Source organism: Haliotis cracherodii, unplaced genomic scaffold (assembly GCF_022045235.1).
Source record: "Haliotis cracherodii isolate W230 unplaced genomic scaffold, xgHalCrac1.p SCAF_8, whole genome shotgun sequence".
NCBI classification, from domain to species: domain Eukaryota; kingdom Metazoa; phylum Mollusca; class Gastropoda; order Lepetellida; family Haliotidae; genus Haliotis; species Haliotis cracherodii.
The window spans coordinates 35304442-35318712 of NW_027266341.1; the positions used below are offsets into that span (position 1 = coordinate 35304442).

General features: G+C 39.0%; 1 protein-coding gene across 1 annotated transcript in view; it reads left to right on the top strand.

The window, feature by feature from the left end:
• Window positions 1-9664, top strand: part of LOC139449747 (zinc finger CCHC domain-containing protein 10-like) — a 67746-nt gene extending 58082 nt beyond the window's left edge. The window contains exons 3-4 of the mRNA XM_071231271.1: window positions 1455-1502; window positions 4503-9664. Coding sequence (XP_071087372.1) covers window positions 1455-1502; window positions 4503-4758 — 304 coding nt within the window. The 3' untranslated portion in view covers window positions 4759-9664. The remainder of the gene's footprint in view (window positions 1-1454; window positions 1503-4502) is intronic.
• Window positions 9665-14271: the final 4607 nt, after the last annotated feature.

Below are 14271 nucleotides of genomic sequence, written 5' to 3' on the forward strand. Positions count from 1 at the left end.
TCAGTTTACTACACCTCTGTATGATGTGACTCAGATGGAGGGATTTATTCACAAGAGAACCTTAGCTAGATCTAGAACTCATCACATGTTGTGGGGATAACAGCATTCAACTGTTTAAATTGCTGTGGCCCTCAGACAGGGGCTCTTTCAAAAGAGTACCCTAGCTAGAAATAGATAACAGCATTCTAATCTGTTTAGATTGCTGTGTTCAACCCTTACCAGACAGTCTAATGAGGTCATCATTCTTTCGCTTTTGTAATCTTGCTGTGTATATTTGGTAAAGTAGACAAAAATTGTTTTGGTAGTATAACAGTAATATCAGAATTCATATGTGGCAAAATTTGATTTTCTTACCGAAATTACTGTAATTTCAGTGGGTAGTTGTAATGGTTGTCGAGCAATCTTCCCCTAAGTAGGATTGCCAAAAGTAGAATGTAAAGGAATGGATGGCTTTGAAAATATTCGTTTGGGATGAATTTTGAGTATGTAGAGTTAATAACTTGCAGCTATATCATATTTTTCTGTCACAAATGTCCCTGAAATCATGCACAGATAATCACAGGTGCAGGGTGATGTCTGAAATACTGTGCATGCGTTGCAGAACTAGACGGCTCGGTCTGTTTTCCTGGAAGATGCCACCCTTGTTTACAACGTTCTCCTAATGACAGTCTCCGGGGATGCATTTGCTATGTATGTAAGAGATGATTGTCTCACAGAATGTCTGGGCATCAAGCGATTATGCAAATGGTATAGTTATAGCTTTGCGAGGTGTTTTATGTACCATATTTGCTGCATTAATCGCCCCTGACCAACTTCTAGACCAATCTATAAGAAATCTTTATAAGCGCTCGAATAAAGACCTAAAGTTTATTTGAGACACACATTTTCTTGTGTGTGTAACAGTTTTTTAGGGGACAGGAAAGGGCTGCACAGAAGGGGTATATAATTGTTTTGCAACTATGCTAGGCACCAAAAGAAACTATTTTCTTTTCGTGACTACTGATATATTTTGTTAATGTTTTCGGTTCCTTGACGTTTGACCTAAGTTTGTTCTCTACTGCTCAGTCTCTGAAAAGTGAGTGAGTGAAGGAGTGAGTTGGGTTTAACACCGCTTTTAACAGTATTCCAGTTATATCACAGCGTGTCAGCTTGATGTGGGAAGAAAGCCTGAAGTGAACCCATGAGCACAGGTATGGTGCTGACAAACCTAGAAACACAATTGGGGCGAACCAAAATCATAGGTTTCTGGTGAGCCCAAGGGATGCAACTCTGTACAGCAAATTGCAGCATCTTAGACGACTGGGCCACCCATGCCCCCCTCTCTGAAAAAGATATAACTCATGTTATATAACTCATGAGCACCCGCTTTTGTCAATTTTCTTAGTGCCCAGAGTATTATTATGGCAAATACGGTATGCTGATCCTGTATAGTGAACTTGCTGCTTGTTTTACAGAGCTAAGACTTCAACAATCCAAGAAAAGAAAAAGAAGAAGAAGCATGGGTATGTATATGTATAAAAGCATTTATCATCCAAAACTGGCTTCCACAGGAGATATCGCTTGGGTGAGATCAAGTGATATTTATACTGTAGATATTGCTGCAATGAAATTGATTCTCCTCGGCAAGCCTCAGAGATATTCCACTTTTATCAACTCGTGTTAATATATTTGATATCAAATGACACTCGAGTGAGATTCTCTATATAGTTGATGAATTACAGAAACCAGCAATGCCTCCTCCCTCTGGATAGCTGTGAATATTGATAATGCAGCTTAAATAGAATATGTTTGCCTCATGTCTTTTGATATATCTATCATCACAAGTTGATAAAAGTTTAAAACACCAAAAGACATGAGGCTGAGATTCTGTTTATCAGTGTAAATCTTTTTCCAACTTTTTCAGTTTCTAATCAGTAATAAGTACAACTAACCTGATTTAGAGGCAGAGAGATTAATGATGTCATTTGATTGTGGCATCTTGGCAACCAAGATGATGTCAATGATGTGACAATGGTTTGCAAAGCATTGTGTTTGTTTGTTTGTTGTTTAACACCGCACTGAGCAATATTCCAGCTATATGACGGCTGTCTGTAACGTAATCAAATCTGGACCAGACAATCCAGTGATTACCATCATGAGCATTTATCCACGCAATTGGGATCGATGACATATATCAACCAAGTCAGCAAGCCTTACCACCCGATCCCGTTATTCGCCTTTTACGAAAAGCATAGTCACCTTTTACGGCAAGAATGAGTTGCTGAAGACCTATTCTACCCCGGAATCTTCACAGGTCGCAAAGCATTGTGATGCAATTTCACTGAGTGATGTATCCTAAGTAAGGAGACATTGCTTGATATGTGTTAGCCATTGTTGGATGATAATACAAGTTATAGCAGGATCACTCGGTATACAATGGGTATATATAAATGGTATACAACTCACGTCACATATAAAACCCCATGTACCCTGAGTGATACTGCCACAATGCATTTATCTTACCGACATGTTTATGCATGACATCGTAAAAGAATTGAAACAAAATTCAAAATTGGTAGAAAACAGCTGTTCAATTGAGTGGAGGTTAGCTCGTGCTATGTCACGTGACTTTCAATGGCTCCGGAAAAAGCATGCAGCTTTTCATTTCGAAGCAAGGTATAAGGGATTTATCCTACCTCTCAAATCCATGTCTCGTTCATGGTGGGGTATAAGAGATTTATTCTCCCGCTGAGAAATTTAATTCCTTCCAAGGCGAGATACATAGTATTTTATTGAGATCATGTGAACCAATCAGATCTGACATGAAGGTATGAAAAAGCAATATATTGATATATTTCTGTAAATAGAAAGATTAGTTTGCTCATAGGTAGTAAATCTTAGATGCTGGAAAAGTTAATCAATGTTCTGACTGCAACATACAATAATTTTGACACCAATTGGTTTGGTCTTTTTACCTTTATGCTGTTCAAAACAGCATTAAGCCTAAATCATTCACTCTGTCATAAGCCTGATGGTACAATGGTTAAATGTATTAGGATTTAAGACAGGAAATTAAATCAAGTTACACGTTCACGTCCCCCATGGGTGCCAGATTGTTCAGCTAACAACAGATTTTCCAGCTAAAATAATTTTAATTGACTTTACAAGTACATTAAGGTCATACAACATGAAGTTGAGGACCTCTATGGGACTTGCAGTGTCACACCTCTTGCATGTCTTTAACATTTGCTGCTGTTTTCATTATTTAATTCTGCTAGGCTATAACCTACTGTGGGATTGACATTTGGGTCCTCTACGGGTTGCTCTCTGGAAACGAGGCCCCTATAGGATAATCGCGGTATTGAATATATAGATTCTCTGGTTGTCTCGCAGTTGAGCCTTACTCTGGGGATTTAAAGTAAAATGTTAAAGATTCCCTGAGTCAAATACTATAGCTACAGACCTTAAGGACAATCTTGACCCGGCCTTTAAGCTTTTGACAATGGGTCATACAAAACTACAGACAAGAAGAGGTTTGATATTTGTAAAACTGTATTTTGCTTTCTGTACTTTCTACTGCAAACATTATATAAGATAAACAGCATTTGTTTGATAGTATGATGTTTGGGCAGTTGTCTATTGTCTATCCAGCCATGGAAACTTTCCCTCATTGGTCTATCTGAAACAATGTTTGGCATTACACCTGTCCACAGGGATATTGCTCTAATGTTGCAATGTTACACTGCAGCATGGTATCTCAGTGAACCAGCAGTAAAACAACAGCATTAGTCCAGACTTGTACAAGCAACCACACACACACATGCATGTACATTGCTATATATATGCAATAATCATGAACACAGTGTTAAACCCCATTTCTCCGATCCCATCCGATCTCAACCAAACCCAACCCAACCCAACAATAATCCAGCTATATGACAGCAGTCTGTAAATAATCGAGTCAGGACCAGACGATCCAGTGATTGACATCATGAGCACCGATCCATGCAATTCAAGTCAGTGAGCTTGAACACCCCATCCCGTTAGTCGCCTGTTACGACAAGCATAGTCACCTTTTGCAGCAAGCATGGGTAGCTGAAGACCTATTCTACCCCGGATCTTCACGGGTGTATTCTCTATTAAAGATTATGTGATGTCAGTATATCATTACTCCTGTATTGACTGCTGCTGTTGGAATGAGACAGGTTTTAGTCATAACTGCCATCGGAGGCCACGGGTGGCCCAGTCACCCAAGGCGCTGCACTTCACTGTGTAGATTTCTGTCCCTTGGGAAACACCATAAACCTATAGTCATTTGTTCGAAATCCAATTTGCCCGAATTATGTTTTTTGGTCTATCACCACCGTACCTGTGTTCGTGGGTATCCCAAAAGTGGTAAACGTCTATGACCTACATCACTTTGGCCTTTCCTCAACATTAAACAATATAACTGAAAAACTGTTCAAGGCAGTGTTAAACTCAACATACTCACTCACTCATAACTAACATGTTGCTGCTTCCAGTTCTGATGGCGAGACCTCCAGCTCCTCCTCTTCCTCCTCCGATTCTGACACCGACTCCTCGTCATCCTCGGACAGTGACAGCTCCTCTGACCTCAGCTCAACCACCAACTCTGACAACAGCAGCAGCAGTAGCAGCAGCAACTCCGACTCATCCTCATCATCCTCATCAGATTCTTCTTCATCCTCATCTGACTCGGACAGTGAGAGGAGGAAGAAGAAGAGACGGAAGAAGAAGCGTCAACGTCGGCGTGAATAACCTGTGATACAAGGACGAGTACAGAGTATTTTTCTACCGTGTGGATGATGAGTGTGTGAGAGGAACAGGCTCAGTGGAGGGAAATGCAAATCCTTGATCAGGGCTGTAAAAAAATACTACATTGCCCTGAGGGAGAATATATTTTGATATGGACTTCACTGGGTAGGATGGGTTTGAGAAGGTTAATGATGCAAGAGAAATACTGTGTAAGGGCATGATATGTTGGAGATGAGGCCTTGTTACGGAACGTAGCTACGTGTCAGAAGTGGACAACTGAATGCTTGTAAGACAGGGTGTGTCACACTTCATGGAGGTTTTATTAGAGAGGGTACTAGCTATGTTTCAGAATACTGGACAAGACAAAGCTTGTAAGGCTTGTGTCACATTGGATTTGGTTAGGGAAAGAACCTATGTTTGGACTGTCAGACAACAGAAGGCTTGTAAGACAGGGAAATAAATATGAGAGGAGTTAGAGGAAGACTGTTAAAAAAGGAAAATAACAAAGATGCTAGATGTGTATGGATAAGAGAGAAGGTGCTTGCAATTATGGAATGCATAAATACAGAGATAATTGATGTAGGACATCTTGCAAGTGAAGACTGCTGAACTGATATGTGAACTTGAATATGACAGAAAGAGGGAAGATGCTCATGGGATTACGGTCAGGAAATATTGCAGGAAGAAAACATAAACACTGTATAGAGTAATGAAGACTGACAGGTCTGTGATGAAGACAAATGCTGCAGAGACATTGAGTCTGACAGGGATAGCAATGGACACCAGGAGGAGGCCGATTGATTCCTTGGAGGGAAACAAGTCTGTCTGTTGATCCTTCAGCAATGGCTGTCACAAGGACTCGGAGGGACATCTGTTGGTTTACTTGGGGCACAGGGCAGTTGAGACCTTGGTCTACAACTTGTACAATTTCTGTTGTGCATCTTGAGGTTACTGAGGCTCATTAGTGATGATTTCAATGCACAATTGTGTGTTATTGTAGGTGTGGCTAATGATTTGGGCTACACCAGTACCGTATTCAACGTATTAAGCGCCCCGCTCTGATAAGCGCCCATGGCTAATATATTGGCTAGTGAACAGTCCCAATTCACACCCCTTCCGATTGATTAATGTACACAAGACTTACCAGGGAATATATTCGTGTATAATATGCACTCATGTGTTATATGCACCCTTAAATATGGGCAATTAAATTCTGGAAAAATATATTTGTCTTATATAAACATTTCAGGCTGTCAGCATAAACCACGAAATTTACGATCTTTCAACTCTGTTTTTTTTCACCAAAATTTTATTCTAATAAGAGCCCCCTATTTCTAATTTTGAGAGCGCCCTGGGTGCTTATTACGTTGAATACGGTAACTATGATAATTGTCAGATATGAGCTGATGCTGAAATTATTTTGTTATTTAATGACTTGGAATAGCTCAGATTCTCCATAAGAAATTCATTAAATAATAATTGGATTTTGGACAAAGGAATTTAAAAAAATATTTTGAAATAATCATTATCAGTGAAAAAAGTCCACGGTCTTGAATAGGATTTTGTAGTATGATACGGGATCCATCATTCGATATTCTGGGGAGATGGGGACATGGGCATTTTTAAAAAAAATTGATTTATTTAAATTGTGTAAATTGTGTTACCTACAACTAAAATTGTATGCTGAAGATGTGGGATGTCCTGCAAAGAAACGTGTTGTAAAGAATAAGTTAATTTTGTATGTATGTGTTTAACCAATGACAAAAAAAAAGTTCCTCCTGTCTCTGACAATAAACTAGGTCTTTTGAATATTAAATAGAGGCTCCCTCAGTAGACAAGATTCCGGCGTAAAGTGTCATTGACCTCAGGAGATGTGTTCAGGACAGGATAGCTTCTTCCAGGAGATGTTTGACTTAACAATTGTGTTATTTGACAACTCTCTGTTTACCATTCATCACTTGATGAAGTAAGACACATCACAGAAATCTATTGGACAAATTACCCTGGACTAGTTTCTGCAGATGTTGGAGGTGATGAAGACTATAGGTGATGATGACTATAGGTGATGATGACTATAGGTGATGAAGACTATAGGTGATGATGCTATGAATGACAAGGAGGACACAAGTGTGTAATCCCATTATTTCATGATTCATTGGGGACTACAGAATGAAGTTATATGTCATAGGAGTAAACTGGGAAAAGTTGCCTCCCTTAGTCATGCAGGATCCACTGATGTGTATTTAAATCCAGGCTGTATATCTGAGATTTTGTGGGACCCCTCACACATGTTTAGTCTCAGAAGGACTTATTAAATGCTGACACTGCCCCAGTTGTGTTGCAAGATTTCTAATTGTTTACCAGTGTTATATCATGTCCTTCAAGCAATTTTACAGTTTTCATCAAGTCATACTTCATTGCTTTTCATCACAAAAACAAAATTTCAAAGATTATTTCAAGAAATTTGTAAGTATTTTAAAGCTGTATGGAGAGCAGGTATTTTTTCAGCTGCAGCTGCAAAACCAGATGTTTTTTTAATGAAGACTGTGAGCCAAAATTCATTTTTTAAAAACAAACACAATGCAACAATGTAATTTTTGTGGCAGACAATTTCTTTCTTTTTTTCAACGATATGATGCATAATTTTTTTTCAAGAATTTGTTATGAGGTCAACAATATCCAATGTTTTCAGTTCCCTCAAGTAGAAAACTGCTTAGGTTGTGTTCTTGTCTGCAGGCTGACTATCTAACTGGTCACAGATAAACTTTTGTAACAAACAGACAGAGAATGTAGGCTACCTCTTGGACAGGATTAATAATTAGTTTTATGGTCAGAAATTTATTTGACTTTAATTTTAAGATAAGATGAACTTGCTGTTGATGTGTCAGTCATGCTGTAACGGAGACAGAATTGACTCATGGGTTTCAACTTATTTATTGTTTCAATGCAATGTTTTGGTGTAGTTTTGGAATTGTTGCATTGAAAAAATAATGAAATTGAAATCTATAAGTTAACTCTGTGTTTATTGATAACAGGTTTAGAAATTACATTTTCTTAACACTAAACTGCAAAAATGATCTGCGTCAGAGTTGCTTGTCTTTCATACAGACCCTGAAACATGTACAGCCCATGCAAGTATGTAATGTTTGGTAAGTGGAGAAACTCTCTGGGCTCCTTTTTATTATATTTTATAACTATAATTTAACAACTGTTTTTTCTGTAAAATATGTTAATTTCAGAGAGTAGATGTTAGTCTACAGAGTTGCTATCTACTTGGACTACCAAACTTATGTTAATTTCAAACACTGTATGATACTACATCTTCTAAAATGCCACTTATAGATATACTTGTAGTCACGATGTAGCTTTCAATCCTTTTTCTGAACAAACCGGTCTGACTTTGAATGAACTTGCAATTGTCTTTACTGCAATAATGGGCCAGTGACAAGTGTCACTAATCCAGTGCAATGTTCCACTCTGGTGATCAGCAGGTACCTCTGTGTCACCATGCATCTACATCAAACAAGGCTCCTTGTTCTGCTATGTCCTGTATGTCGTTCATACCACACCATCACTATCTATTGGATCAGCTCTTATATCAGAGGGCGTTGTTGTAGCCTAGTGGTTAATGTGATCCCTCATCATGCCCTAGGCTCTGGTTCGATTCCCCACATGGGTACAATGTGTGAAGCCTGTGTGTTGTCCAGAAATGTCATCATGCTTACCATACATGTTTGAAATACCAGCCTTGGTATACAGATCTGCAAACCCAAGTTGTAAAGCCAAATAAAAAAAATAGTAAAAATGGTACCAGATTATTTTTAAGAAAAATGGTTTTTAAAATATTAAAAATTTAGCCATTGACGGAAGGTTTTAGAAAACTATACCATTACTACTGCTGCTACTGATACTGCTACTACGAGGACTAGTAATAAGAATGACTAATTGTTTATTTTTATGCTTTTTAGTCTGAGTGGAAAACAGTCCTGAGGCTGAATTATTTTGTCAGATATAAACAGTATTTTGTGGAGATGACTGACAAATTGTTCCTGACATTCAATTGGCAAACAAGAAAAAGACTGGAACATTTATGAATAATACTCACCACACGGGTTTCTCTACCATTGGCGAACTGCCTGGCCTAGACGTCCTGATCTTGTTTTACCTGTAGGATAAGCTCTTTATGTGTTACCGGTATACATTGTAGGCACATTTTGTACCCTACTGTTTGATATGCTTTTTAAATCCATTTTGTTTGATAACATGATTAATGTGCCAGTGGATACAGTTTTGAAATGTCACATGAATCCAATGCTATTGTACATGTTCTATACAATGGTTAACTTAGGCACCTGTCATGTAAGATAGGAGTGGAGGATTCTCTTGTCCCTTTGTGGGGCACGGCACAGTCGTCAGTCATCTTTGATATGCAAAGGTGTGTCCCTCAGGCAAGCCAGAAACCTAGGTTCGAATCCCAGTTTGTCCAGATTATGTTTCTAGGTATGTCAGTACCATACCCTTGTTTGTGGATTCATTGATGGGCAGCATCTGAGCCCTGCATCACTTGGACTTAAAGCATTAAGCTGACACACAGTGATATCAGTGGAATTCTGTGGTGTTAAACCTAACTTACATACTGCCCTCATGACCTCGGCAGCACCCAGTCCTATAGTAGGTGACAGGTGTCTTTACAAAGAGATATGACATGATTGTGTTATGTATAAGTCAACATCGACATTTTGTCCCACCTAATGTTGTTTTATCCTGCTCATGAAATATAAAATAAGATTTTGATATTGTTAACATTATCATGAGAAATGCTGAACTGTTTAAACCTTTTAGTTTGAATACCAAATGATTAATAATTTTTCCAAAAATTTATTAACTGTCATTATTTGTCTCAAAATGTAAATAAAGATTAAGATTTATGGAGATTCTTGTGTTTGTATTTATTTATCTATTTGCAGGGGTGCCTGATTTGATGGCCCAGTGGGTCATGTGTTAGCTTTCATGCAGATTCAAGTTCGATTCCTCAGTCTGTAATGCATTTACATTGCTTACTGCAAAAAAAGGCGAACATCTGTGTGATGGTTGTACAGTCTGTTGTCTGTGATATTCCAAGCGGTGTCTCCGCGGCCTGCACATAACAGTCTTTGACTTAATCCAATAGTCCAATGTCCGAGTCCTGTAAAATCTGATTGGTCAGGGAGTGAGTGACTTTGGTTTCAGGAGGCTAGACCAGTATTTCAGTATTATGTATAAAACGTCAAACGACCAGTCTCAACCATCCACCAAAACAGATTCCATTGGGCCTAAGGCAATGTAGCTTTGAAAATCATTGAATGGATCAATGAAAATCAGTGATGACACCAGGTGTTCGTGAAAAGGGTAAGCATGTGCTGCTCTTTAAGAGCTTATATGAATGGATCATTGGAAATCAGTGAAGACACAAGGCGTCCATGAAAAGGGTAAGCATGTGCTGTTCTTTAAGAGCTCATATGAATGGATCATTGAAAATCAGTGATGACACCAGGTGTCCATGAAAAGGGTAAGCATGTGCTGCTCTTTAAGAGCTTATATGAATGGATCATTGAAAATCAGTGATGACACCAAGTGTTTGTGAAAAGGGTAAGCATGTGCTGCTCTTTAAGAGCTTATATGAATGGATCATTGAAAATCAGTGATGCCACCAGGTGTTCGTGAAAAGGGTAAGCATGTGCTGCTCTTTAAGAGCTCATATGAATGGATCATTGAAAATCAGTGATGACACCAGGTGGTCGTGAAAAGGGTAAGCATGTGCTGCCTTACCAGCATCTCCAACAAAATTGCACTGGCATAGAATAAGCTCTTTTAAGAGCTTATATGAGTAGAAAGTCAGCGATGACACCAGGTGTTTGCCATGTCACAACATGTCCACTTTGTGTGGTGGGAAACCTGAAGGAATGCAGATCATTGAACAGGGGATGGTGCTGAGAAAACACAGCAAAATGCAGGCCTGTAATGTCTGAGGCACTCATTCCCACTTTGAACCTTGATTATTAATGGACTTTTTTCCAATATTTTAATCTTTCAGAACCATAGATTTGAAACATAAAACAGTTTCTACATGCAAATTTAATTAGTGATGACAGTGAGTATTATTTTAATATTCCAGAAATATCATGGCGGAGGAGATCAGAAATGGGCTTCACACATTGTACTCGATTTGGGTAACTTATTTTAAAAATTAGATAAGCTTCCTTTTTGGATATGTACCGCGGAAATTTATGAGTGAATAAAGCAAGATGTATTCCATTGACATTCTATAACTAATGAATAAAAAATATATTATGAAACTATCAAGCAATAGTTCACATGAGGTCTTTAGAATCCATAGCCATGGTAACTAAGTGTCAAGAAAATAGTATCTACAGCATTGCAGTCTGCCATATCCCTCTACACAAATCCCGTCATTAAATGGGTATGGTTTTACGCTGCTTTTAGCAACATTCCAGCAATATCACGGCGGGTGACACCAGAAATGGGCTTCACACATTGTACTCGATTTTCGAGAATCGAACCCGGATCTTCGGCGAACGCTTTAACCCCGAGGCTACCCGACCGCCCCTCCTGTCATTAGATCTGCTATTGATAATACATTGACCAGATCTCTCAGAATACTTTGGAGATCTTGAAGGTACGTGATCAAATCAAGAAATATGTCTCTCCGTTGGTTGCTGTATAGCATTAACTGCGGGAAGTTTAGTGCTGCAGACAGTTGCGTTAGTGCTGTAGCAAGTTGCGTAAGTGCTGTAGCAAGTTGTGTTAGTGTTGTAGCAAGTTGGGTTAGGGCTGTAGCAAGTTTTGTTAGTGCTATAACAAGATAAGGTAGTTCTGTAGTCAGTTGGGTTAGTGTCATAGCCAGTCGGGTTGGTAAAACATGACCACCAGACTGTTGATTTGTAAACCAGACAACGAAAGTAATGAAAAAAATAATTTAGGGCGAACCTAGATTCTCCTAGATATACTAAATATCTGTTTTTTTTAGTAATATGGGAAATACCTTTTTGAACAAAAAAACCAAACCTACAGCAGTAATTTCTGTATTTTTTAGTTTTGTAAAGACGTACAAGGAAAAAAATCATTATGCAAAAAAATCATTAATTTCAGTTGTTTGCTGAACTGAAGAACTGAAAGTCTTCTTTCGGTAGACAACATCAAAGACCAACGTAGAGCGCAAGCTGGCCAAGCCTCCAGAAGGTGTAATAAAAACGCTGTTGCAGTTCGCGGTGCAGATACTTCAACTTTTATAGGTGTACTTGACAAATACATGGCACAATGTAGGGTTGAAAACGTTTATTGACCATATATTTGTCAAAGGATTGACCTTATATTGCAAACCCATGAAATTGGAAGCAGAAGGTTTATTCTTCAGGTCTGGTAAACCCGTGAAGATCCATTTGGATCAAGATACAACTGGTCTTCAGCAACCAATGCTTGTTGTAAGAGGCAACTAACGGGATCGGCTGGTCAGGTTCGCTGACTTGATTGATGCATTTCACTGGATTGTCTGGCCCAGACTCAATTATTTACAGACCTCTGGAATATTGCTGTGTGCGGCGTTAAACAACAACCAAACAAACTGTAGGTCTGGGTCTTATTGTTAAGCATACTAATCGTGCAACATACTAATCGTGAAGCATAATAATCGTGCAGCAGACTAATCGTGCAGCGTACTAATCATGCAGCTTACTAATCATGCAGCATACTAATCATGCAGCGTACTAATCATGCAGCGTACTAATCGTGCAGCATACTAATCGTGCAGCGTACTAATTGTGCAGCATACTAATCATGCAGCATACTAATCATACAGCGTACTAATCATGCAGCATACTAATCATGCAGCGTACAGATCGTGCAGCATACTAATCATGTAGCATACTAATCATGCAGCATACTAATCATGCAGCATACTAATCATGCAGCTTACTAAACGTGTAGCTTACTAATCATGCAGCATACTAATCATGCAGTGTACTAATCATGCAGCTTACTAATCATGTAGCTTACTAATCATGCAGCTTACTAATCATGCAGCTTACTAATCATGCAGCTTACTAATCATGTAGCTTACTAATCATGCAGCATACTAATCGTGCAGCGTACTAATCATGCAGCATACTAATCATGTAGCATACTATTCATGCAGTGTACTAATCGTGCAGCGTACTAATCATGCAGCTTACTAATCATGCAGCTTACTAATCATGCAGCATACTAATCATGCAGCTTACTGATCATGTAGCTTACTAATCATGCAGCATACTAATCATGCAGCGTACTAATCATGCAGCATACTAATCATGCAGCATACTAATCATGTAGCATACTATTCATGCAGTGTACTAATCGTGCAGCATACTAATCGTGCAGCGTACTAATCATGTAGCTTACTAATCGTGCAGCATACTAATCATGCAGCATACTAATCATGCAGCATATTAATCATGCAGCATACTAATCATGTAGCATACTATTCATGCAGTGTACTAATCGTGCAGCGTACTAATCGTGCAGCGTACTAATCATGCAGCTTACTAATGCAGCTTACTAATCATGCAGCATACTAATCATGCAGCATACTAATCATGCAGCGTACTAATCATGCAGCATACTAATCATGTAGCGTACTAATCGTGCAGCGTACTAATCATGCAGCTTACTAATCGTGCAGCATACTAATCATGCAGCATACTAATCATGCAGCATACTAATCATGCAGCATACTAATCGTGCAGCATACTAATCATGCAGTATACTAATCATGCAGTGTACTAATCATGCAGCATACTAATCATGCAGCCTTGTCGTGTCTAATAGTGTTGGTGTATACACAAAACATATAACCAAATCATTTTGTGACAATGTTTTCAAAAAAGGAGAAATTAACTAATTGTCTACCAACAAAGTCAATTGTTTCCCTAATTGCATTCTAGGTGCACCGTCCCCTCTCAAAAGAGCTGTATCCACTTGGGTTGATTGTTACGTTGGATGAAAAGCCTGGGGAAAACTACAAAGGAACCTGCATAGATTTGTGAAAAACCACCATACTTCTTGTCCTTGTCATAATGCAAAATACAACGGCCTACGAGTCATACGGACTCATACTCATTGTGATCTCGGCATTCAACAGGGCATTGTACAAAATGTAACTGACTGCCCAACTGATCTACATTTACCACCCAATTTACCCGTCCCGTGGAGATTCCGGGGTAGAATAGGTCTTCAGCAACCCATACTTGACGTAAAAGGCGACTATGCTTGTCGTAAAAGGCGGCTAACGGGATCAGGTGGTCAGGCTCACTGACTTGGTTGATGCATGCCATCAATCCCAATTGCGTGGATCGATGCTCATGGTATCAATCACTGGATTGTCTGGTCCAGACTCTATTATTTACAGACCGCCGTCATATAGCTGGAATATTGCTGAGTGCGGCGTTAAACAACCAACCAACCAACCAACCAACCAACCCA